At 44.5% G+C, this 27,923-nt stretch overlaps 1 protein-coding gene across 4 annotated transcripts in view; it reads left to right on the top strand.

The window, feature by feature from the left end:
- LOC121551200 (cytohesin-1) overlaps nt 1–27,923 on the top strand; it is a 105,526-nt gene that overhangs the window by 34,419 nt on the left and 43,184 nt on the right. The window contains exon 1 of one of the 4 annotated variants that reach the window (XM_045212737.1): nt 17,190–17,460. The exons of 2 other annotated variants lie outside the window; for them this stretch is intronic. In XM_045212737.1, the coding sequence (XP_045068672.1) occupies nt 17,433–17,460 (28 nt within the window). In that variant the 5' untranslated portion in view covers nt 17,190–17,432. Of the gene's footprint in view, nt 1–17,189; nt 17,461–24,946; nt 25,261–27,923 lie in introns of those variants that run through there. One more of the 4 variants, XM_045212739.1, reaches the window with a different exon arrangement.

Here is a 27,923-nt window from a genome sequence, read left to right as displayed (position 1 = left end):
TTGATATGCCATGTTGCTTTGATTGTATTGCCTGAGGTTGGTTTTGGACTGCATCCAAGTATGTGTTGGTTCTGCAATTCATCAATGGTTCATCAATGGTTCATCAATGTGCACAGTGCAAGACCAGGCCCTGTGCACTGCAGTGACAGCAAGACCAGGTCTACTGAAATAAACACCATTTGGATGTATTTTAGTGACATTTGCCGCCTAGTTGGTAAAAGTGGGGAATCCGTTGCTGGTAATGTAGAGAAGTTAATGTATCTAATGCTGAGCCACACAGAGACACCAGACTGTCTGTCAGGCACGTCAAAGAGACTTGAATGTGGGAATCCAAACAGAAGCACATGGAATGCACAAAGCTCTGGCTTTTCAAAAGTACAGCCCACCTGTCTGCCTGCCTGCCTGTCTGTCTGCCTGTCTGTATGTCTGTTTGTTGCAGTTCCTTTTGTCCAATCTCCATATGCCTCACATTTCTCTCTGGGTGGAATGAAAGGAGTGAGCACACAGAGGCTTGGCTGCTGGTTTGATCCAGTCATACAGAGACAGTGATGGCTACCTGGTCTATTGAGGGTCAATGGGTGTAAATACCTCCTTCCTAACATAGGTAAAGAGAAGTAAATTGGCCCAGCATTTAAACATATGAGTCCTCTTTAGCCTGATACATTGCTTTCATGTCTACCACTCAGACTGGTAACGCTACCCATAGAGCAGTCATGTATATCACTCAGACTGGTAACGTTACCCATGGAGCAGTCATGTATATCACTCAGACTGGTAACGCTACCCATGGAGCAGTCATGTATATCACTCAGACTGGTAACGCTACCCATAGAGCAGTCATGTATATCACAGACTGGTAACGCTACCCATGGAGCAGTCATGTATATCACTCAGACTGGTAACGCTACCCATGGAGCAGTCATGTATATCACTCAGACTGGTAACGTTACCCATGGAGCAGTCATGTATATCACTCAGACTGGTAACGCTACCCATGGAGCAGTCATGTATATCACTCAGACTGGTAACGCTACCCATGGAGCAGTCATGTATATCACTCAGACTGGTAACGTTACCCATGGAGCAGTCATGTATATCACTCAGACTGGTAACGCTACCCATGGAGCAGTCATGTATATCACTCAGACTGGTAACGCTACCCATGGAGCAGTCATGTATATCACTCAGACTGGTAACGCTACCCATAGAGCAGTCATGAATATCACTCAGACTGGTAACGCTACCCATGGAGCAGTCATGTATATCACTCAGACTGGTTACGTTACCCATGGAGCAGTCATGTATATCACTCAGACTGGTAACGCTACCCATAGAGCAGTCATGTATATCACTCAGACTGGTAACGTTACCCATGGAGCAGTCATGTATATCACTCAGACTGGTAACGTTACCCATGGAGCAGTCATGTATATCACTCAGACTGGTAACGCTACCCATAGAGCAGTCATGTATATCACTCAGACTGGTAACGCTACCCATGGAGCAGTCATGTATATCACTCAGACTGGTTACGCTACCCATGGAGCAGTCATGTATATCACTCAGACTGGTAACGCTACCCATGGAGCAGTCATGTATATCACTCAGACTGGTTACGCTACCCATGGAGCAGTCATGTATATCACTCAGACTGGTTACGTTACCCATGGAGCAGTCATGTATATCACTCAGACTGGTAACGTTACCCATGGAGCAGTCATGTTTATCACTCAGACTGGTAACGCTACCCATGGAGCAGTCATGTATATCACTCAGACTGGTAACGTTACCCATAGAGCAGTCATGTATATCACTCAGACTGGTAACGCTACCCATAGAGCAGTCATGTATATCACTCAGACTGGTTACGCTACCCATGGAGCAGTCATGTATATCACTCAGACTGGTAACGCTACCCATGGAGCAGTCATGTATATCACTCAGACTGGTAACTTTACCCATAGAGCAGTCATGTATATCACTCAGACTGGTAACGCTACCCATGGAGCAGTCATGTATATCACTCAGACTGGTAACGCTACCCATGGAGCAGTCATATATATCACTCAGACTGGTTACGTTACCCATGGAGCAGTCATGTATATCACTCAGACTGGTTACGTTACCCATGGAGCAGTCATGTATATCACTCAGACTGGTAACGTTACCCATAGAGCAGTCATGTATATCACTCAGACTGGTAACGCTACCCATGGAGCAGTCATGTATATCACTCAGACTGGTAACGCTACCCATGGAGCAGTCATGTATATCACTCAGACTGGTTACGCTACCCATGGAGCAGTCATGTATATCACTCAGACTGGTTACGCTACCCATGGAGCAGTCATGTATATCACTCAGACTGGTTACGCTACCCATGGAGCAGTCATGTATATCACTCAGACTGGTTACGTTACCCATGGAGCAGTCATGTTTATCACTCAGACTGGTAACGTTACCCATGGAGCAGTCATGTATATCACTCAGACTGGTAACGTTACCCATAGAGCAGTCATGTATATCACTCAGACTGGTAACGCTACCCATGGAGCAGTCATGTATATCACTCAGACTGGTTACGCTACCCATGGAGCAGTCATGTATATCACTCAGACTGGTAACGCTACCCATGGAGCAGTCATGTATATCACTCAGACTGGTTACGCTACCCATGGAGCAGTCATGTATATCACTCAGACTGGTAACGCTACCCATGGAGCAGTCATGTATATCACTCAGACTGGTAACTTTACCCATAGAGCAGTCATGTATATCACTCAGACTGGTAACGCTACCCATGGAGCAGTCATGTATATCACTCAGACTGGTAACGCTACCCATGGAGCAGTCATATATATCACTCAGACTGGTTCACGTTACCCATGGAGCAGTCATGTATATCACTCAGACTGGTTACGTTACCCATGGAGCAGTCATGTATATCACTCAGACTGGTAACGTTACCCATAGAGCAGTCATGTATATCACTCAGACTGGTAACGCTACCCATGGAGCAGTCATGTATATCACTCAGACTGGTAACGCTACCCATGGAGCAGTCATGTATATCACTCAGACTGGTTACGCTACCCATGGAGCAGTCATGTATATCACTCAGACTGGTTACGCTACCCATGGAGCAGTCATGTATATCACTCAGACTGGTTACGCTACCCATGGAGCAGTCATGTATATCACTCAGACTGGTTACGTTACCCATGGAGCAGTCATGTTTATCACTCAGACTGGTAACGCTACCCATGGAGCAGTCATGTATATCACTCAGACTGGTAACGTTACCCATAGAGCAGTCATGTATATCACTCAGACTGGTAACGCTACCCATGGAGCAGTCATGTATATCACTCAGACTGGTAACGCTACCCATGGAGCAGTCATGTATATCACTCAGACTGGTTACGCTACCCATGGAGCAGTCATGTATATCACTCAGACTGGTTACGCTACCCATGGAGCAGTCATGTATATCACTCAGACTGGTTACGTTACCCATGGAGCAGTCATGTATATCACTCAGACTGGTAACGTTACCCATAGAGCAGTCATGTATATCACTCAGACTGGTAACGCTACCCATGGAGCAGTCATGTATATCACTCAGACTGGTAACGCTACCCATGGAGCAGTCATGTATATCACTCAGACTGGTTACGCTACCCATGGAGCAGTCATGTATATCACTCAGACTGGTTACGCTACCCATGGAGCAGTCATGTATATCACTCAGACTGGTTACGCTACCCATGGAGCAGTCATGTATATCACTCAGACTGGTAACGCTACCCATGGAGCAGTCATGTTTATCACTCAGACTGGTAACGTTACCCATGGAGCAGTCATGTATATCACTCAGACTGGTAACGTTACCCATGGAGCAGTCATGTATATCACTCAGACTGGTAACGCTACCCATAGAGCAGTCATGTATATCACTCAGACTGGTAACGCTACCCATGGAGCAGTCATGTATATCACTCAGACTGGTAACGCTACCCATGGAGCAGTCATGTATATCACTCAGACTGGTTACGCTACCCATGGAGCAGTCATGTATATCACTCAGACTGGTAACGCTACCCATGGAGCAGTCATGTATATCACTCAGACTGGTAACGCTACCCATGGAGCAGTCATGTATATCACTCAGACTGGTAACGCTACCCATGGAGCAGTCATGTATATCACTCAGACTGGTTACGCTACCCATAGAGCAGTCATGTATATCACTCAGACTGGTAACGCTACCCATGGAGCAGTCATGTATATCACTCAGACTGGTTACGCTACCCATGGAGCAGTCATGTATATCACTCAGACTGGTAACGCTACCCATGGAGCAGTCATGTATATCACTCAGACTGGTAACGCTACCCATGGAGCAGTCATGTATATCACTCAGACTGGTAACGTTACCCATAGAGCAGTCATGTATATCACTCAGACTGGTAACGCTACCCATGGAGCAGTCATGTATATCACTCAGACTGGTAACGCTACCCATGGAGCAGTCATGTATATCACTCAGACTGGTTACTCTACCCATGGAGCAGTCATGTATATCACTCAGACTGGTTACGCTACCCATGGAGCAGTCATGTATATCACTCAGACTGGTTACGCTACCCATGGAGCAGTCATGTATATCACTCAGACTGGTTACGTTACCCATGGAGCAGTCATGTATATCACTCAGACTGGTAACGTTACCCATGGAGCAGTCATGTATATCACTCAGACTGGTAACGTTACCCATGGAGCAGTCATGTATATCACTCAGACTGGTAACGCTACCCATGGAGCAGTCATGTATATCACTCAGACTGGTAACGCTACCCATGGAGCAGTCATGTATATCACTCAGACTGGTAACGCTACCCATGGAGCAGTCATGTATATCACTCAGACTGGTAACGCTACCCATGGAGCAGTCATGTATATCACTCAGACTGGTAACGCTACCCATGGAGCAGTCATGTATATCACTCAGACTGGTAACGTTACCCATGGAGCAGTCATGTATATCACTCAGACTGGTAACGCTACCCATGGAGCAGTCATGTATATCACTCAGACTGGTAACGCTACCCATGGAGCAGTCATGTATATCACTCAGACTGGTAACGCTACCCATGGAGCAGTCATGTATATCACTCAGACTGGTTACGCTACCCATGGAGCAGTCATGTATATCACTCAGACTGGTAACGCTACCCATGGAGCAGTCATGTATATCACTCAGACTGGTAACGCTACCCATGGAGCAGTCATGTATATCACTCAGACTGGTAACGCTACCCATGGAGCAGTCATGTATATCACTCAGACTGGTAACGTTACCCATAGAGCAGTCATGTATATCACTCAGACTGGTAACGCTACCCATGGAGCAGTCATGTATATCACTCAGACTGGTAACGCTACCCATGGAGCAGTCATGTATATCACTCAGACTGGTTACGTTACCCATGGAGCAGTCATGTATATCACTCAGACTGGTTACGTTACCCATGGAGCAGTCATGTATATCACTCAGACTGGTAACGTTACCCATAGAGCAGTCATGTATATCACTCAGACTGGTAACGCTACCCATGGAGCAGTCATGTATATCACTCAGACTGGTAACGCTACCCATGGAGCAGTCATGTATATCACTCAGACTGGTTACGCTACCCATGGAGCAGTCATGTATATCACTCAGACTGGTTACGCTACCCATGGAGCAGTCATGTATATCACTCAGACTGGTTACGCTACCCATGGAGCAGTCATGTATATCACTCAGACTGGTTACGTTACCCATGGAGCAGTCATGTATATCACTCAGACTGGTAACGTTACCCATGGAGCAGTCATGTATATCACTCAGACTGGTAACGTTACCCATGGAGCAGTCATGTATATCACTCAGACTGGTAACGCTACCCATAGAGCAGTCATGTATATCACTCAGACTGGTAACGCTACCCATGGAGCAGTCATGTATATCACTCAGACTGGTAACGCTACCCATGGAGCAGTCATGTATATCACTCAGACTGGTAACGCTACCCATAGAGCAGTCATGTATATCACTCAGACTGGTAACGTTACCCATGGAGCAGTCATGTATATCACTCAGACTGGTAACGTTACCCATGGAGCAGTCATGTATATCACTCAGACTGGTAACGCTACCCATGGAGCAGTCATGTATATCACTCAGACTGGTTACGCTACCCATGGAGCAGTCATGTATATCACTCAGACTGGTAACGCTACCCATGGAGCAGTCATGTATATCACTCAGACTGGTAACGTTACCCATAGAGCAGTCATGTATATCACTCAGACTGGTAACGTTACCCATGGAGCAGTCATGTATATCACTCAGACTGGTAACGCTACCCATGGAGCAGTCATGTATATCACTCAGACTATAAATAAATCAATAAAATAAATTAGTCATTTAGCAGACGCTCTTATCCAGAGCGACTTACAGGAGCATTTAAGGTTAAGTACAGAGAGATCCTTGATGAAAACCTGCTCCAGAGCGCTCAGGACCTCAGACTGGGGAGAAGGTTCACCTTCCAACAGGACAACGGCCCTAAGCATACAGTCAAGAAAACGCAGCAGTGGCTTCGGGACAAGTCTCTGAATGTCCTTGAGTGGCCCAGCCAGAGCCCAGACTTGAACCCGATCGAACATCTCTGGAGAAACCTGAAAATAGCTGTGCAGCGACACTCCCCATCCAACCTGACAGAGCTAGAGAGGATCTGCAGAGAAGAATGGGAGAAACTCCCCAAATACAGGTGTGCCAAGCTTGTAGCGTCATACCCAAGATGACTCGAGGATGTAATCGCTGCCAAAGGTGCTTCAACAAAGTACTGAGTAAAGGGTCTGAATACTTATGTAAATTGATATTTACGTTTTTACATTTACATTTACATTTTAGTCATTTAGCAGACGCTCTTATCCAGAGCGACTTACAGTTAGTGAATACATATTCAAATTTTTTTTTAAATCATACTGGTCCCCCGTGGGAATCGAACCCACAACCCTGGCGTTGCAAACGCCATGCTCTATCAACTGAGCTACATCCCTGCCGGCCATTCCCTCCCCTACCCTGGACGACGCTAGGCCAATTGTGCGCCGCCCATTTTTATTTTTTAATACATTTGCTAACATTTCTAAAATACTGTTTTTGCTTTGTCATTATGGGGTATTGTGTGTAGATTGATGAAAAAAAATATTATAATAATCCGTTTTAGAATAAGGCTGTCACATTTTCTTTCGTTGAAAAAGTCAAGGGATCTGAATACTTTCCGAATGCACTGTATATAAGTGATTATATTGTCTTGGCCCATGTTAGATGACTGTATATCCCTGTGGCCTACAGCAGGGGAATGTAGAATGAGTGTCTTGTCCCAGGCTGGGCTCCAGCAGCACTCCTGTCTAGTCATGAGGCCTGTATTTCATGCTCCCTGCTGCGGGAATATAAATGGCACTCTATATTCCATATTTAGTGCACTACTTTTGACCCATAGAGATCTGGCCTATGTAGGGAAAAGGGTGCCATTTGGAAATCAGCCTAAGGCTGTCATCAGTCACACACTGGAGCCCTTGTGTATGTGTGTGTGTATGTGTGTGTATGTGTGTGTGTGTGTGTGTGTGTGTTCACATCTCTGTATGTGTGTTCATGTGTTTATGAGTGGGCAGCAGTTCAGTGTTTTGACATCACCATAGACCACACTGCTCCAGGCTCCTAATAAGAACAGCACAGGACTCATTATCTTGCAATAATACTCTCTAAATAATACTCTCTAAATAATACTCTCTAAATAATACCAGACTCTCTAATCCTCACCATGAACCATAGCCACCAATGGATAATCATAGCATCTGGTTGAAATGGCCTCACTTCAACAGTGGGACTGGGGGAATACTGGTACAGATCAATGGTACTTGAGTTTCTTCATAATCATTCTGCGCTTTCTACAGTATTCTATAGTACTCTAGGATTTGGGCTTGTGATGCTTAAAGTAGAGTCTGTCACAACACACATGTACGAACACACACACACACAGTCTTGTACAACTAAGCTTGTGGGGACACAATTGAGTCCCATTCAAAATCAGATTTTCCCTAACCTTAAACCTAACCCGAAAACCTAACCTTAACCCTAAACCTAACCCTAGCTCCTAACCCTAACCCTTAAACTAACCCTAGCTCCTAACCCTAACATTAATTCTAAACTTAACTCTAAACCCCATAGAAATAGCATTTGACCTTGTGGGGAACAACAAAATGTCCCTAGTTAGTCAAATCTTTGTCCGTTTACTATTCTATACTTGTGGGGACTTTTGGTCCCCACAAGTATAGTTAAACATGTCTACACACACACACACACACACATACAACAAAGGATAGTGCAGTGCCTGGTGGGAAAGGAAATAAACGTTTAGAAAATAAAACAATATGAGACGATTAGGTAAACAACTCCATATTCTCCTGGGGACTGTCTCAATCGTTTTATTAATGTGCTATCTTTCATCATAATTTGTGCTACTCTTGGATGAGGTAATATCCTCTTTATTTTGATTTTCCGTTACATTGGCCTGGGAAACTGTAATACATACAAATGTCCTGAAGAGGCCAGTCTTACCATTTGGGATTTTTGGGCGAGGTTAAAAGTGCTGGGTATTTTTAGTGGGTTTAATGTTAACCCATTTTAGTGTGTCAATATGCTTTGTAAGCCTTGTTTAGATTGGTCCAGTGGTACTGCCAACTCCTTGGCACCTTGGGCTTGTGTCAAATTCAATCACAATGTTCCAAGCCATTATAAGATGTGTCCTTGTGAACCACACTGTACTCTGCACAAAAACCCTTGTGATTTCGGACAAATTGCAACAGGGCCGGGCTCATTGTCAGAGAGTATGTAAATATATCACCATGGAGACTTGACTTCCACACCACCTCAGCTGCATGAGAAAATACCATGGGTGCGTCCCGAAAATGGCACCCTATTCCCTATATAGTGCACTACTTTAGACCAGAGAATGGCACCCTATTCCCTATATAGTGCACTACTTTAGACCAGAGAATGGCACCCTATTCCCTATATAGTGCACTACTTTAGACCAGAGCCCTATGGATCCTATGCTGGATATATTATAAATGTCAGAGAGTGGCCTTGCTCCCTTTGAAGCCAGGGTGTTGAGTCCTGAGGCCTGTCCCCTTATGGACATGATACCTCTGATTCCAGTACAATCACACCTAAATCAAGTAATAAAGGGCATGATGATTATTTTAACCAGTTAAATATAGGTCTGCTTGTTCTGACCAGATAAAGGGCTGATGATACTTTTACCAGTTGAATCAGGTGCGCGCTTGTACTGTGGAACTGGCTGGGGACTAGCTGAGCACAATGGGGGTTACTCAAGGAGAGGTTTGGGGTTTATTACTCAAGGAGAGGTTTGGGGTTTATTCCATTTCTTCCTCGAGCGTCCACACACGTACCATGTGATGTGATGTGGGTTTTCTCATGATGGCCAGCTCAGCTCAGTTAGTCAGTGTGCGCAGTATGTCCACACGGACAGAGATCCCTCAGACAGGGTAGGCTTATGAAGCCAGGCCTGTTATATTAGGAGTTAAGACAGACCTGCACAGTGCCTCTCTCTAGTCTAACATGAGAACAATGGCCTGCATGTTGGCTCAGCATGTTGATCCTCCGTAGCTCAGCTGGTAACGCCAAGGTAGTGGGTTCGATCCCCGGGACCACCCATACACACAAAAAAATAATATGCACGCATGACTGTAAGTCGCTTTGGATAAAAGCGTCTGCTAAATGGCATATTAAAACCCTGTAATCCACTGGCCTGATACACATTTCATCCTCAAATGCTTTTTCACAATGAGAGATTGTGAATGTATGTAACACTGTCTGCATTTATGAGGCTAATCAAATCAAATCAAATCAAATTGTATTGGTCACATGCGCCGAATACAACAGGTGCAGACATTACAGTGAAATGCTTACTTACAGCCCTTAACCAACAGTGCATTTATTTTAAACAAAAAAAGTAAAAATAAAACAACAACAACAACAAAAAAGTGTTGAGAAAAAAAAGAGCAGAAGTAAAATAAAGTGACAGTAGGGAGGCTATATATACAGGGGGGTACCGTTAATGTGATATTGTGAATGTGTGTAACACTGTCTGCATTTATGAGGCTACTGTGCAGTAGCAGCAGTAGTAGCCTATATCCAAGTGAACGTGTATCTCTGGGAGTTTTCCACTGTTGTTGTATATAGGGCTGTGTTTAAATGTATTACTTTGTCTTTTCTGTGTTTTTAAATTCAGCTATTTAGCTATGGAACACTATACATTATGTCTAAAACTTCAGTAGATATGAGCCTTCAGAAGTTCTTCCCAAATATTTCCTAACTGTACTGGCCAACATCTACTGTCACATTCTAAATATACCAGGATGCAACGCCATACCAGCAGACACACACACGCACACACACACACACACACACACACACACACACACACACACACACACACACACAACAGCATACCAGCAGACATTGGAGGTTGGAACAATACACGGAAAAATAACATTCCACAAATAGCCATGCTTCCATATGTCCAGTTGTGAAAACAAACTAGAGTGAAACAGTATGAAAGTTGCAAGTATTTGTGAAGTTTTCCTTTGCTCAGTGTAACAGTGTTAGTCTTAATAGGGTGAAGTTGAAAACATACGGACTGCAATAATCAACTAGTGATCTGGCACATCTTTAATGAAGATAATGTTAGCTCATGACTCGTCAGTGGTTTCTGAGTAGATCTATGTGACAGTAGGCTACATTGAGGGAAAAAAGTATTTGATCCCGTGCTGATTTTGTATGTTTGCCCACTGACAAAGACAGGATCAGTCTATACTTTTAATGGTAGGTTTATTTGAACAGTGAGAGACAGAATAACAACAAAGAAATCCAGAAAAACACATGTCAAAAATGTTATAAATTTATTTGCATTTTAATGAGGGAAATAAGTATTTGACCCCTCTGCAAAACATGACTTAGTACTTGGTGGCAAAACCCTTGTTGGCAATCACAGAGGTCAGACGTTTCTTGTAATTGGCCACCAGGTTTGCACACATCTCAGGAGGGATTTTGTCCCACTCCTCTTTGCAGATCTTCTCCAAGTAATTAAGGTTTCGAGCCTGACGTTTGGCAACTCGAACCTTCAGCTCCCTCCACAGATTGTCTATGGGATTAAGGTCTGGAGACTGGCTAGGCCACTCCAGGACCTTAATGTGCTTCTTCTTGAGCCACTCCTTTGTTGCCTTGGCCGTGTGTTTTGGGTCATTGTCATGCTGGAATACCCATCCACTACCCATTTTCAATGCCCTGGCTGAGGGAAGGAGGTTCTCACCCAAGATTTGACGGTACATGGCCCCGTCCATTGTCCCTTTGATGCGGTGAAGTTGTCCTGTCCCCTTAGCAGAAAAACACCCCCAAAGCATAATGTTTCCACCTCCATGTTTAAGGATGGGGATGGTGTTCTTGGGGTCATAGGCAGCATTCCTCCTCCTTCAAACACGGCGAGTTGAGTTGATGCCAAAGAGCTAGATTTTGGTCTCATCTGACCACAACACTTTCACCCAGTTCTCCTCTGAATCATTCAGATGTTCATTGGCAAACTTCAGACGGGCCTGTATATGTGCTTTCTTGAGCAGGGGGACCTTGCGGGCGCTGCAGGATTTCAGTCCTTCATGGCGTAGTGTGTTACCAATTGTTTTCTTGGTGACTATGGTCCCAGCTGCCTTGAGATCATTGACAATATCCTCCCGTGTAGTTCTGGGTTGATTCCTCACCATTCTCATGATCATTGCAACTCCACGAGGTGAGATCTTGCATGGAGCCCCAGGCCGAGGGAGATTGACAGTTCTTTTGTGTTTCTTCCATTTGCGAATAATCGCACCAACTGTTGTCACCTTCTCACCAAGCTGCTTGGCTATGGTCTTGTAACCCATTCCAGCCTTGTGTAGGTCTACAATCTTGTCCCTGACATCCTTGAAGAACTCTTTGGTCTTGGCCATGGTGGAGAGTTTGGAATCTGATTAATTGATTGCTTCTGTGGACAGGTGTCTTTTATACAGGTAACAAGCTGATATTAGGAGCACTCCCTTTAAGAGTGTGCTCCTAATCTCAGCTCGTTACCTGTATAAAATACACCTGGGAGCCAGAAATCCTTCTGATTGAGAGGGGGTCAAATACTTATATCCCTCATTAAAATGCAAATCAATTTATAACATTTTTTACATGCGTTTTTCTGGATTTTTTTGTTGTTATTCTGTCTCTCACTGTTCAAATAAACCTACCATTAAAATTATAGACTGATCATTTCTTTGTCAGTGGGCAAACGTACAAAATCAGCAGGGGATCAAATACTTTTTTCCCTCACTGTATGTGACATACATACATTTGAGATGGACCTTGTCTGGAGAAATCCCTGGCTTTCAGATGCACATATTTAATAACATCATGGTCAGGTTGTGGCCTACAGTACACTGGCTTTATAACACCATGGTCAGGTTGTAGTCTACAGTGCATTGGTTTTATAACACCATGGTCAGGCTGTGGCCTACAGTACACTGGTTTTCATAAGGAAGCTTTATTAATGGGTTTTATACTTTTTTCCCCCCCAGAAAAAATACATATTTATTTGGTTGTAATTTGACCAGAAAACAACCCAAATCACATATGTCCCATGATGTGTTTATCTTCTCATGATAAATACGTTGTTACTAGTTGGTTGTAATTTGGTTAAATGATGTATTCTCAACCAGTTTTCAACCACAAAACAACGTCATTAAGATACTTAGAATGTTGGTAGACAAAGATGTTTTACAGTTGTACATCATTGAGTGAACAGAATTGAATATGCCCTTTTCAGTAATGGAATTATTTCCTGCTTATTTAGAACGTTAAGCAGTTGCGTGATTTAATGTCCAAGAACAAAGACCTTTCTTTACACTCTATCAGCAAGCTTGACATTTACATAATATTTACATAAACATCCAGTTTACATCAGATTTACTGAAGCATCGTCTTTGCATCCGTTAATGTGGATCAAGGAGAGGACGAGTATGAGCGCAACATATTTGCAGTTTTGCCTACGGTTAAGAATGTCAGAACCCTAGTGCATTTTGGTATGAATAAGGTAAGGGGTCTTTTCCTATCACTTGTCTTCGGGTTTATGCAGGGCTTGAGGGGTGAACTGCTTACAGTGAATTGGATCATTGTTTGAACCGGTCAACAACCGCACACAGAGTAGTACATTGTCATCATGTCTATCTCAAGTTGGCATTTGGAGCACAACAGGGGAATTGAGTGAAATATCCCCCAAAGGAGGATTCCCATACTGTAGCCTTAGTGGTGACCAACGTGGGACAATGGGACAAAGGTGGTATTTGGTCAGACTTTCAACGAACAACAACTCCTAAATTCTTTATAGCATTGCTAGATGCTTCACAAGTCATTTACAAGTAAAGTCATACTAGAAAATTATGTTTTGTTTCAGGCGGAACTCACTATACACTAATGTTCAAAAGTTTGGGGTCACTTAGAAATGTCCTTGTTTTCGAAAGAAAAGCAAAACATTTTGTCCATTAAAATAACATCAAATTGATCAGAAATACAGTGTAGACATTGTTAATGTTGTAAATGGCTATTGTAGCTGGAAACAGCGGATGTTTTTATGGAATATCTACATAGGCGTACAGACGCCCATTATCAGCAGCCATCAGTCCTGTGTTCCAATGGCACGTTGTGTTTGCTAATCCAAATTTATCATTTTAAAAGGTGAATTGATCATTAGAAAACCCTTTTGCAATTATGTTAGCATAGCTGAAAACGGTTGTGCTGATTAAAGAAGCAATAAAACTGACCTTCTTGAGACAAGTTGAGTATCTGGAGCATCAGCAATTGTGGGTTCGATTACAGGCTCAAAATGGCCAGAAACAAAGAACTTTCTTCTATAACTCGTCAGTCTATTCTTGTTCTGAGAAATTAAGGCTATTCCATGCGAGAAATTGCCAAGAAACTGAAGATCTCGTATAACGCTGTGTACTACTCCCTTCACAGAACAGCGTAAACTTGCTCTAACCAGAATAGAAAGAGGAGTGGGAGGCCCCGGTGAACAACTGAGCTAGAGGACAAATACATTAGAGTGTCTAGTTTGAGAAACAGGCGCCTCACAGGTCCTCAACTGGCAGCTTCATTAAATAGTACCCGCAAAACACCAGTCTCAACGTCAACAGTGAAGAGGCGACTCCGGGATGCTGACCTTCTAGGCAGAGTTGCAAAGAAAAAGCCATATCTCAGACTTCCCATCTTAATCTTTTCTTTTTTATTGGCCAGTCTGAGATATGGCTTTTCTTTGCAACTCTGCCTAGAAGGTCAGCATCCCGGAGTCCCTCTTCACTGTTGACGTTGAGACTGGTGTTTTGCGGGTACTATTTAATGAAGCTGCCAGTTGAGGACCTGTGAGGCGCCTGTTTCTCAAACTAGACACTCTAATGTATTTTTTTTCTTCTTATTATCAAACTGAGATGCTGAAGAGAACATGGCCTTGTCCAGAACCCCTACCCCCTACCCCCTAGCCCCTACCCCTGGGCCTAGGGCCCATAGACACTTCTGTATATCTGAAAGGATCAGACCAATATAAGCAGTGTGGTAGCTCTGCCTTGTCCTCTAATAGACTTGGTAGGACATTTACTGTTTGCTTCTAGGCCTACTCTGAGCCATGTAGTAGACCTTCTTCCTGATCTTCACTAGTAACTAGGGGTTGTTTCAGGATGGGACCAACATCTTCTTCACACCACCTCTCCCAGTTGGTCAGACCAGAGAGAAGGAATAAGGTGAAAGTAGATGGCTCTTTCCCAATTTGTCTTCCCTTGACTCCTTGCATCCTCTCCTTACCTCGCATTGGAGGAGAAGGTCAGAGGGGAGGGACCTTTGATATTTTCCTCTAATGTGGTTTAAGAAGGAGGCAAGAAGACGAATTGGGAGAGAGTCTACCTGTCATTCCCTCTCTCCCACTTCCCGCCTCCCAAGACTGCTCAAACAGCATTCCTTCTCTTGGGCTTAGTGTTTAAACAGGCAAGGACATGTTCATACCATATCTGACTCACTAATTGCAGTGCCGCAGACGTGCTAGTGTTGTGACACAAGTCTTGCTCATCTTTACCAGAATTACCACAGCATAGTATTGATGTTTAGTGAAGATGTCAGCTGACCGCTCCAAGCGCAGTAAACCTCTGTGGAGCTAAAGAGAAAATGCTGCCACAGAGAGGACTTCTTCTTACCAATATTGCTACAAGAACAGTTAGGTAACAGTAGGAAACAGGTTTAATGCATTGTGAGACTTGTAATAAGCATGTATGACCCCTTTATCATAATCATCCTGACTAAATAACAGCAGTGTAGAGCGATACAACCTATTATAAAGGCATTATAAAGGCGCATACCCTATATGCATATACAGGAGTAAAGAATCACACCCAAGTGTTACAAAAAGTTGCATTAGTGTTGTAGAATGTGTTGTGCAACCGAACCGTGTCATGGCAGAACCAGTAAAGTGGAATAGAGGTCTCTGTTCAACTATTTGTAAGACTAATTAGCCTATAGTATCGGCTGACTGTCAGTGAACCTATGATGAGATGTGAATCACAGCATAGGGCCTATTCCAGGGGCGGACTGGGACCAGAAATCGGCCCGGGCATTTAGTCACACTGGCCCATTTTTTCAGGGTCAGGCAATTTGAGGCCGGTGTCTGTGCCCATTAACCTCTTGAATTTACTAGTTTCATTTACTAATTTCACTAATAAAATAACTTTAAATACTGTATGTTTTTGTATCTCTGTTTGGCATAATACTGCTACAAACAAAGGCCTACATTATAAGTAGGCTAAAAATGAAAAAGTTATTTATTTACTTTCCATTCGAGTCCCAGATAGTTTGTGTTCCTGTTTACTGTCTCATTGGATTCTGAGGTAGAGTTGCAGGATTCTGAATTCTGAAGTAGGCCTATGTGACCACACACACTCCTCCCATTTGAGTCTGACAGATGTGGTGGAGTGTTGCAGGCAGCAAGATTGCACAGATTAGCAATGTACTGCATCTGTGTGTAAATCACTTTCCCTGCCCCCACCACCACTCAACTATGCTGCCTGTTTTCCTCCCAACAACAGCAGGGTGTGTGTGCTTGTGAAACTGAGCTCACAGATCAGGCAGCCCAAGGCAACAGGTTGGAATAGAGAGAAATAGTAATGCCTTCTTTTTGTAGGAACTATCTCCTCCATGGTTCGTTGGACAAAGCCTATGGGGAAATGAATGTAGGGTTTTTGGATAAACACCGAAAATAAGGTCTATGGTAAACACAGGCTTCGGAGATCTTATACGTTTTGTTCTATGAGATAATCTTCATTAGCTAACTTCACTTTTTGTGAATTTTTAAGCATTTATGTAATAAAAATAAAACACATAGGCTTCATAATTCATAAAGGTCATGTTAACTGACTGATATTGTCTCATAAAACAAAAGTTATAAGAGCTCCTAAACCTGTGTTAACCTCAGACCTTATTTTTGGCGTTTATCCAAAAAGAACTATTCTTTCGCCATTCATTTTTCCATGATGGCTGAACGAACCAGAGGTATCTCATTTCCGGGTTTTAGGACTACAAGTTGGCGAGCCATATTATACCAATGACAGTACAATATGAAGATAGGGAGAAATTGCTTCTCCAATAGAAATCACCGATCACACTTGTAGGCGAAGTCAACGTCGCGTTGGCTTGCTAAACTGATGCCCATAAATCCCATCGGGTCTAACGGTCGTCTCGCGCCGAACTGCGCATGTGCAGGCCGTCAAATCAAAGGCACTCCTTGGATATAAAGTTGTGTTTCACAAAAATTAACAACTAAGTAATCATTTTTCACTCTCACTGACTTCTCAAACCCCCAAACCCGGCCTGGTCTGCTTGGGCTGTTTCACGAACGTTCCCGGAAGATTCGCGGTGTTGCGCCTCTGGGTTTAGAAACTCTGTGATTAAACTGCGTATTAAGCTATAATGGACGTGACGTGCGCGCCATTTGCCGCGCCTCTCCCGGACTAGAGTCACTGCTGCGCAGAAAAAGATTGGCTGGTCAAAGTACTCGAAACCACTCCCTTCAACTGCTAACTCCCTTCCTTTGAATAGCAACCCATCATCTATCGTGTTTTATAGACGTGATTCCAGTTCATAATAGTAAAAGTTATTCAATTGACAGTTTAAATCGCATTGGTTTCGGATCCGCAAGGTGAGCGCTGAAAACTTTGAAGCGCCCACTCATTTGGAATAGCCTACTAGACTGAAAATGGTTCTCAAGTCGGAAGACGGAGTCGGTAAGTTATTCTAGATAGTGAGAAAAGTATTATTCTGATCTGAAATGTATCCGCAAAGTTTGCTCACTTGTTGTCAATAGATAGCCGATTCAATTATGTATTTTACAAGATTATTTCCAGAGCTCCGAAGTTTAGTCTGTTATGTTGCTTTGGTGGTGAGCGTGTGAACTCACCCACAAAATGTATTCTACTCTGAGTCGGCGATGAGATGGCCTTGCTTACAATGTTTACTTGCTAAATTGACTAAGAAACAATTCCACCCGGAATGCCACTGATTTACATAGTTTTGAAAACTGATTCCATGCAGCCTACTATTCTAAGGAAAGTTGTTGGGTTTTTCATCATATAAATTGTCAATAGAGTTCTGCATGATTCCGTTTATTATAATGCGCCCATATCAGTTGTCGCACACATTTATTATTTTAATGCTATGTTATTTATTGGGTATTTATTATTTAATTTAGAGGCCTTCAATGTATTACCACAACAATAGTACAGGGACAGCCTAATTTTTCTTGAATAAAAAATACAGGCCTGTTTCCATGCTTAACATCAGTTATAGGGATGCATTGTAAAACAAAAAATTATTTGCGAATCTGCACATTTGATATATTATTCTGGTTTAACAGGATCTTGTTGTTCAACTGTTGGGTCATTGTGTTTAGTGTCACTTTGCAGTGAATTAAACCACTATAAAGGTCTGTTCACTAACAACAGGTGATTGACTGCAGCCTTGCAGTTTCATCAACAACTGAGACAGTTGGCACATTCAGTAACACTTAGCAAGAACCTAAAGTCATCTTATATCTGTGTAATAATGCTCAGTACTTTAGTAACGATATTGCATTCATGTTTTTGTTGCATAGTAAGTTGTAATGGAGTTGGGTAGGTTTAGTAATTACAAGAGGAATTATGATTATTCTTTAATCTATGTCTTATTCCACCTGGGTAATAACAAAACAGCTCCATTACAATGCCATTACTAATAAATCACAATGTCACATAATGTTATTACAAGAGAAATCACAGTTTTATAAGAGCAACTTCATGTTAAGTACTACCACACATTCTAAAGAGCTCAGCCATATCAAGGCATTGTTCTTCTAAAGAGATCAGCCATATCAATGTGTTGTTCTGCTAAAGAGATCAGCCATATCAAGGCGCTGTTTTGCTAAAGAGATAAGCCATATCAAGGCGTTGTTCTTCTAAAGAGATCAGCCATATCAAGGCGTTGTTCTTCTAACGAGATCAGCCATATCAAGGCGTTGTTCTTCTAAAGAGATCAGCCATATCGAGGCATTGTTCTGCTAAAGGGATCAGCCATATCAAGGCGTTGTTCTTCTAAAGAGATCAGCCATATCAAGGCGTTGTTCTTCTAAAGAGATCAGCCATATCAAGGCGTTGTTCTTCTAAAGAGATCAGCCATATCAAGGCGTTGTTCTTCTAAAGAGATCAGCCATATCAAGGCGTTGTTCTTCTAAAGAGATCAGCCATATCAAGGCGTTGTTCTTTGGGTATAATTTCGGTCAATACTTTTATAAGCAAGATCCCCCTCTTATTAGGCTAACAATTTCCTATAAAAATCCCAAAATAAAAGACCCTGTCGCCTTTGATGTCTGTAGTGGAAAGAGTAGGCCTTCATTTTGCCTGTATTGTTTCATGTTCTTTTCATCTATGGCTTGGTGAGACTGTGGGCAGTTTTAATTAGCAGTTTTAGCCCACTTCACATCATTATTCATCCTCCTAGAGAAACTGTGAACCCCTCTGACTGACTGAACCCCTCTGACTGATTGACTGAACCCCTCTGACTGATTGACTGATCCCCTCTGACTGACTGACTGAACCCCAGCGACTGCCTTTTTGTTCTCCTGACTTAACAAATACTTTTACCAATATGTTATTGGCCTCATTTCTGGAGGTGGAAATGATATTTGAGATGGTGTCAGCATTAAAGAGTTACCAGAACTGAGCTTGACCTTTTGTCCCAACTGCTACACATTTTCCCGAGGAAACACTGTTATGAAGCTTACCGGTAGTCCCCAGTTACGTTGTTTGTTTACAAGCACACAACGAGGAGAGACCGGAGCCTTGTGAGTCACTCACTGTTGTGCAGCACGCGCCAGGTGATCTAGTTACAGTATGGATTTCACAACTAAATGTTTGCCAGCTAGATATCATATAACTATTAAGTTAACTGTCTAAAATGTGCTAAATGTTCTGCGTTGTGCATTTGGTTTGCTAAGTTAGTAGCTAGTTATCTAGCTAAGTGGTTAGCTTCTTGCAATCAAGGTCCTCTTGGTAAGAGCAGAGAATCCCCTCCGGATCAAGAGCCTTGCTGTCTAATATTTGTTTTGTGAGTGCAGCAAACTGTTCAAAAGTAGTGCACTAAAATGGGAATAGGGTGCCATTTGGATGGAGCCTATGTCTCTAGCCTGTTTACTGTGCTGATAACATTTCCCCATGAGTGGACCCTTTCTCTCAGGCAGTCACATTGGACGCAGGAGGGCTCAACGGAACCAAACCAGCTCTTTCCTTCCTCCTCTCTCTCTCTCTCTCTCTCTCTGTCTCTCTGTCTCTCTCTCTCTCTCTCTCTCTCTCTCTCTCTCCTCGTCTTCTACAGCAGGTAGCAACAGGCTTTCATTTTAGTCAGGACAGCAGAAGGCACTGAGGGCTGTTGACGGGGCCCAGTGTTACAGCCTGTAATGGCTGCAGTACTGCTGCTAAGTGTCAGTTTTGTTGTGACCTCTGTAGCAAAGCATTTCAAGAACTCTGTAAATGTGCCATTCAAATGTTGTGGCTAGGCTGCCCATGCTTTGGTTGTGTAATTTTAGGAACATTATATGCACTTGATTTGTTTGGGCTGTGGGAGAGGGAGATAAAAGTGAAAGGATGTTTTTTTTTATCCATTATCTATAGAGCGGTGCATGCTAGAGTGCCTACCCACAGTATTCATTGATGTGATCTCTATTGTGTGCTCGGAAGTGACTGGAATAATAGATGACTCTGTCTGTGTGTGTCTGTCTGTTTGTCTGTTTGTCTGTCTGTGTGTGTCTGTGTGTCTGTGTTTGTCTGTGTTTGTCTGTGTTTCTGTGTTTGTCTGTGTTTCTGTGTTTGTCTGTGTTTCTGTGTGTGTGAAAGAGAGAGTATGAAAGGGAGCAGGAGGAAGAGAGACCATAGAAACCATGTTAGAGATGGAAGCGATGTGATGATGCTGGCCCAGACAGTTGTGTGAAGCATTGTTGGTTGGCTTTGGGGTCAGAGTCTGACTAATGACTATAGTCTGGACATGATGCATCTCAGCCTGTGATCCATTATACTAGCAAACAATACATAACACATCTCTTCATTCTACATCATTTGCAAGTGTGGATACTGGAAAACCAAACGGGTCCTGCTTCTCTCAGAGTGGAGGGTGAAGGACAGTGGTCATGAAGGAGGAGGAGGAGGTTGTGTTGGGGTGGGGTGCACTACACCTTTCCCACAGTCAGGGCGTTGACTGACTGCCTCTCACTCTGGGCTCTCTCTCCACCTCAGAGCTCTGAGAAACGGGCACAACAGGAAGCCAGCAGACCTCCCAATCAGCCTGGCAGGAAGTGACGTGTGTGGGTGGGGGGTTCTCGAGTCCCCTCCTTCACTAACACCCCTTCCAGGATGTCAGGATGTTTATGTTGTGTGTGTTGGTGTAGCAGAGAGGCCCAGTATACTGCTGCTCTCCCTGTACCAGAGTAGAGCACCGGTTCTACTGCTGCTCCCCCTGTACCAGAGTAGAGCACCGGTTCTACTGCTGCTCTCCCTGTACCAGAGTAGAGCACCGGTTCTACTGCTGCTCTCCCTGTACCAGAGTAGAGCACCGGTTCTACTGCTGCTCCCCCTGTAGCAGAGTAGAGCACCGGTTCTACTGCTGCTCCCCCTGTAGCAGAGTAGAGCACCGGTTCTACTGCTGCTCCCCCTGTAGCAGAGTAGAGCACCGGTTCTACTGCTGCACCCCCTGTACCAGAGTAGAGCACCGGTTCTCGCTGCTCCCCCTGTAGCAGAGTAGAGCACCGGTTCTACTGCTGCTCTCCCTGTACCAGAGTAGAGCACCGGTTCTACTGCTGCTCTCCCTGTACCAGAGTAGAGCACCGGTTCTACTGCTGCTCCCCCTGTAGCAGAGTAGAGCACCGGTTCTACTGCTGCTCTCCCTGTACCAGAGTAGAGCACCGGTTCTACTGCTGCTCCCCCTGTAGCAGAGTAGAGCACCGGTTCTACTGCTGCTCTCCCTGTACCAGAGTAGAGCACCTGTTCTACTTCTGCTCCCCCTGTACCATAGTAGAGCACATGTTCTACTTCTGCTCCCCCTGTACCATAGTAGAGCACATGTTCTACTTCTGCTCCCCCTGTACCAGAGTAGAGCACCTGTTCTACTTCTGCTCCCCCTGTACCAGAGTAGAGCACCGGTTCTACTGCTGCTCCCCCTGTACCAGAGTAGAACACCGGTTCTACCGCTGCTCTCCCTGTACCAGAGTAGAACACCGGTTCTACCGCTGCTCCCCCTGTACCAGAGTAGAGCACCGGTTCTACTGCTGCTCTCCCTGTACCAGAGTAGAACACCGGTTCTACCGCTGCTCTCCCTGTACCAGAGTAGAGCACCGGTTCTACTGCTGCTCCCCCTGTAGCAGAGTAGAGCACCGGTTCTACTGCTGCTCTCCCTGTACCAGAGTAGAGCACCTGTTCTACTTCTGCTCCCCCTGTACCAGAGTAGAGCACCGGTTCTACTGCTGCTACCCCTGTACCAGAGTAGAGCACCAGTTCTACTGCTGCTCCCCCTGTACCAGAGTAGAGCACCTGTTCTACTGCTAATCCTCCTGTACCAGAGTAGAGCACCGGTTCTACTGCTGCTACCCCTGTACCAGAGTAGAGCACCTGTTCTACTGCTGCTCTCCCTGTACCAGAATAGATCACCTGTTCTACTGCTGCTCCCCCTGTACCAGAGTAGAGCACCGGTTCTACTGCTGCTCCCCCTGTACCAGAGTAGAGCACCGGTTCTACTGCTGCTCCCCCTGTACCAGAGTAGAGCACCGGTTCTACTGCTGCTCCCCCTGTACCAGAGTAGAGCACCGGTTCTACTGCTGCTCCCCCTGTACCAGAGTAGGGCACCGGTTCTACTGCTGCTCCCCCTGTACCAGAGTAGAGCACCGGTTCTACTGCTGCTCCCCCTGTACCAGAGTAGAGCACCTGTTCTACTGCTGCTCCCCCTGTACCAGAGTAGAGCACCGGTTCTACTGCTGCTCCCCCTGTACCAGAGTAGAGCACCGGTTCTACTGCTATTCCCCTGTACCAGAGTAGAGCACCGGTTCTACTGCTATTCCCCTTTACCAGAGTAGAGCACCGGTTCTGATAGGCACCGTACACATGATAACACACACGTATACGTAGGGGCTCGCATGGCACACATACGCAAGCACACACATACAAACACACATACCCTTAGAAGTTCCTTTCTCATATAGGTCAGCTAGAGTAATTTCCCCTGGCCCAGTTGAAACCCCAAGGGCTGGATCATAAGTCCACATCTCTAGCTAGTGAGTAAATCATTATGATCCTGTAAACCTTAAAGGGAAACATCTAAATGTTTCAACTTCATATTCATCATCTCCAGCACCACACCAACATCAACATACAGTATGTGAAAAATGGCGCGTTTCTATGTCTTGTAATAAAAAAGATAGAGGAAGATAAGTGTTATGTTGGGGTGGTGCTGGAGATGGTGAATATGAAGTAGAAACATTTAGAAGTTTCCCTTTAAAGGAGAGCTCCTAGAGGGCTAATGACTAGCTATTGATGAAGGCCCCAGAAGGATCTGTTTTGTGTGCATATAAACCACTGTAGGAGCCTTTATATCAAAGTTGTGATATTACTTTTTTCATCATCTCACTGTGTATAGTCACTTCTTAGTCAACGCCAGTTCAGGTTTGGGACAGATCTGAGATCAGCCAGCTAGCTTTGCTCTCTTTCCCCCTCACTGCGGAGCTGTTTCAGTTGGCTGACCCCAAGTCTCATCACAACAGTAGAGGCACAGGAAGAGGAAGGGGAAGTGAACACAGAATCGACCCCTAAACCCTACGCCCTATGCACTTGTGGAGATCTGAGAGGATTTGACTGGTATAAGCAATATGGTGAAACTTCCACAGCCTATCAGAGGGCATGGTGAAGCTATCATCATATTAACTACACCTGTTAAATCCTCACTTAGGTCTCCACAAGTGCATAAGGCATAGGGTTTAGGGGTCGATTTGGGATTGAGCCAGAGAGTGGGAATCAGGGACTTCAGAGTGGCTCAAGCCGACTCATCCAGCTAGCACTGGTTAATATGGGAGGTCTCTCTCTCCGTCTCTCTTTCTCTCCGTCTCCGTCTCTCTCTCTCTCTTTCTCTCTCTCTCTCTCCGTCTCTCTCTCTCTTTCTCTCTCTGTCTGTCGCTCTCTTTTTCTCTGTCTCTCGGTCTCTCTCGGTCTCTCTCTCTCTGTCTCTCTTTCTCTCTCTCTCTCCGTCTCCGTCTCTCTCTCTCTCTCTCTCCGTCTCTTTTTCTCTCTCTCTCTCTCTCTCTCTCTCTTTCTCTCCGTCTCCGTCTCTCGCTCTCTCTCTCCGTCTCTCTCTCTCTTTCTCTCTCTGTCTCTCGCTCTCTCTTTCTCTGTCTCTCGGTCTCTCTCGGTCTCTCTCTTTTCCGTCTCTCTTTCTCTCTCTCTCTATCTGTCTCCATATCTCTCGCTCTCTCTCTCCGTCTCTCTCTTTCTCTCCCTTCATCTCTAGAGTACGTAGCTATGACTCAGACTGGTGACAGAAGCCCAGACTCATAGGCCTGACTCACAACAAGAGCTCATGTAGCCTAGTGCCCACTCACTGTCCCTCTAGAGATGGTAAGAGATGACTTCACAGAGTCACTAGTCAAACAAGGACATTGTGCATTCACTTTCAAGCACGATTCCTCTTGTATTTATAAATTTATTCATGCATTCTTCATCGCAGTATCACAGAGTAAGAGATTTCATAGCCACGGAGATTGTGCTTTGATAACTGTCAGTACAGTGTTATGATATCATGGAACATACATTCATACATAACAGTCACGTTTGTTGTGTTGAAAGGCCCCATATTTACCTGTTGGATCTCTTCTTAAGAACTGAATACAAGTTTGAGCTTGTTATGCCTGAAGACTGTACCTTATCAGATGAAGAACTGTGTGTGTTTCAGTGTGAGTGGGGGAAGAGACAGAGACAGGCGGAGGAGAAGAAAGGAAGAAGAAGAGAAGGAATAGAGAATGGCCACTGGGTGGAGCCTCTATGTTAAGGATAGCCACGGCAGAGGAGAGAGAGAGAGAGAGAGAGAGCAAGCGAGGGACTGAGCGAGAGGGAGGGAGGGAGGGATGGGGATGGAAAGGAGGGGGAGAGCGAGAGAGAGGGGTGCGTGAGTAAGTGTTTCTCTCCATTCTCCAGATGGACTGTGGCTGGATGTGTGCTTGGAGCAGGCAGGCTGTGTAGTGAGTGCTGTGTGGTACTGTAGGGTAGACAGACAGCGCCTCTCTCCCTCTCTCTTTCTCGTCTGCTGGAGGAGCCGGCTGCCTCACTCCCTCTCTCCCTCGCTGGCCATGCTGTCGCTAGCCTCAACAGCCCGGACTAGCTGATTGACAGACACTGGGATTTATTCTATCTTTCATCTCTGAAAAGAGAGTGAGGTGCCCAGGGGATAGGAGAGGGGGAGGAGAGGAAGATAGGAGTTTTTTGGGAAAGACAGAGCTGACATACTTTTAAGGATTGTTCACCCAGGTTAGTTATTTTTGATTTGTCAAAATGTGATTATTGTAATTATAAGCTATCAGTAGCATTTAATTTAATTCATTGGGTCTGTGTGTTTGTGAACACTTTCTTTAAAATACAAAATTGAACTTTGTACCATTTTAATGTGTGTGTGTGTGTTTGTATGTAGGCCTATTAGTATACATGTCTGCATGTGTACACATGCGTGTGTGAGCATGCGTGTTTGTGTGTGCATGTGTACGCATGCGTGTGTTTACACACACACACACACACACACACACACACACACACACACACACACACACACACACACACACACACACACACACACACACACACACACACACACACACACACACACACACACACACACACACACACACACAATCAATTTTCATTGCTGCAGTAATAACATCAGCCAGGCTGGAGATAATGCTTCTAAGTCAGATCAATACAATCCTGTTATGAGCACTGTAAATATTGTCTGATGAACGATGGACCTGCTACTCAATACAATACAATACAATACAATACTATCCTGTTACGAGCACTGGGAGGTTCAGTTAGCATCCAGGCTTTTATGAGCAGGTTGTAAAATGGTGCTTAGTTCAGGTTCCGCTACGTTATACCAGGGTATAAGATGATACCACAGTATAACATGGTCTGTAGGTTTTTTTTATACAGTGGTGGTGTTGTGAGGGGGAATTCAGCTCTGCTTTGGTATTGGTCAGAAATGTTAGCCTGGTCCCAGATCTGTTTGTGCTATCGTTGGCTCCCGAGTGGCGCAGCGGTCTAAGTCACTGCATCTCAGTGCAAGAGGCGTCACTACAGACCCTGGTTCGATTCCAGGCTGTATCACAATCCGGCCGTGATTGGGAGTCCCATAGGGCGGCGCACAATTGGCCCAGCATCGTCCGGGTTTGGCCGGTGTAGGCCGTCATTGTAAATAATAATTTGTTCTTAACTGACTTTCCTAGTTATATATAAAAAAAAGATGGTTCTACAGCATAAACAGGTCTGGGACCAGGCTACATAAATGTTCCTGGGACTGAGAAAAAGAAAGCCCCTAGACCCAAGGGTACAGAACTTAGCGGAACTTTCCTTGTTGAAGGAATGTCACTGTCCTGACAGTTCTTCTACACCAGAGTATGTGAGCGGAGTTGAGTGGTCAGAAATCCCGCTCCTCGGAAGCATGGCTCTCGACCTTCGCCTCTCTTGAGTCCGTAGGGGAGTTGCAGCGATGGGACAAGACTGTAACTACCAAGTGGCTATCATGAAAAGGGGTAAAAAGTACACACATTTTTTATTTTATTTTAAATATAAAAGATATCCGGCTCCTCACTCATGGCACTCCACATCCTTTCCAACCGCTCCGCTAAAAACCGCTCCTCGCTCACAAAAAAAAAACTGCCATTCCAGTCATTAAAATCACAAAAACACCCATCTACTTTTGTGACTACCTGGACCTACCATTTGGTTTTGAAGTACTGAAACCAAACTATGTGATTTGAATGAAAAGTATTATAATAAACAACATGAAACAGTGACTGTAAGAAGCGCTCATCATTTCAAATAGGCTACATGTCAAATTAAACAGCATTTAAACACTCAGGTCAGGAGCCAGACAGGGAGCCTAAGAAGGAATGAACATTAATTATTTAGGCTATATTATTATTATTTCAAGGCTATAGCCTCCAAAGAAATACATTGTGAAGCATTTGCGAGTGCAACACAATAGGGTGGTGGGGGACATAAAGGGCTCAGCATTTAAACAACATTTAGTTATATTAAATCATTATAGTCTATAAATTGCACATATAGACTGTGACTTACTTAGAATGAATTACAAATTAAATGAAAAATAAATACTTTGCTACAATGACACACTTAGTTATCTACCCACCTCGTTCCTTTCATTTAGCATGTGCACGTTGAAAGTACACCATCATGCTTTTGGGACAAGTGTCTTTTCAGATTCCACAATGATTATTTAGTTGTGGACACTACATCACCACACTCCCTCTCTTGGTCCTCATCTTTGTAAGTCACCTTGATTTTGGACCTGTGTGTTTTATCAGTTTCTTTATGAAAATATTTAGTGACCTCCATGACAGTAGCTAGAGCAAGGGGCTATAGCAGCACACAAGTAGACTACAAATGCATGCTGGGCCGGGCATGGCCTGAGCTCCTGAAGTGAGCACTACTGGAGCGAAATTCGAGCGGGCAAGAAGGCAGACACTCCTGCCTTTGGGAAACTCGCTCCACTCTCCCGTCAAAATGGGCACGCTACACTCCTCGCTCCGCTGAGATACTCTGTTCTACACACAAAGGGGATCTGTGATCATCCCACTGACTCTTCACACAGCTTCTGTGTTCTCCTGCCATCCACCCATTCACTGTCCCACACCTCCCCCAGACAAACACAGAGCTTGTTCTCCGTCATCCTCCCCGTTCCTCCTCCCCAGGTCAGGTAGAGACTGTGTCCATAGTGACTCTGTTTGGTCCAGAACTGATGATATCATCATGCTGGTTCTGTCCGGTCCTGTGCTGAATCACAGGGTGAAGGAGAAGGAAGTAAGGTGAAGTGTGTGCGTGCGTGCGTGCGTGCGTGCGTGCGCGTGCGTGCGTGTGCGGGGCTTAACGAGAGGTGACACAGGTCAGCCAAAAGGTCA

The sequence above is a fragment of the Coregonus clupeaformis genome, unplaced genomic scaffold (assembly GCF_020615455.1).
Source record: "Coregonus clupeaformis isolate EN_2021a unplaced genomic scaffold, ASM2061545v1 scaf0047, whole genome shotgun sequence".
Taxonomy (NCBI): domain Eukaryota; kingdom Metazoa; phylum Chordata; class Actinopteri; order Salmoniformes; family Salmonidae; genus Coregonus; species Coregonus clupeaformis.
The sequence above is the reverse complement of the archived record's forward strand: the minus strand, read 5'-3'. Positions and strand labels throughout refer to the sequence as shown.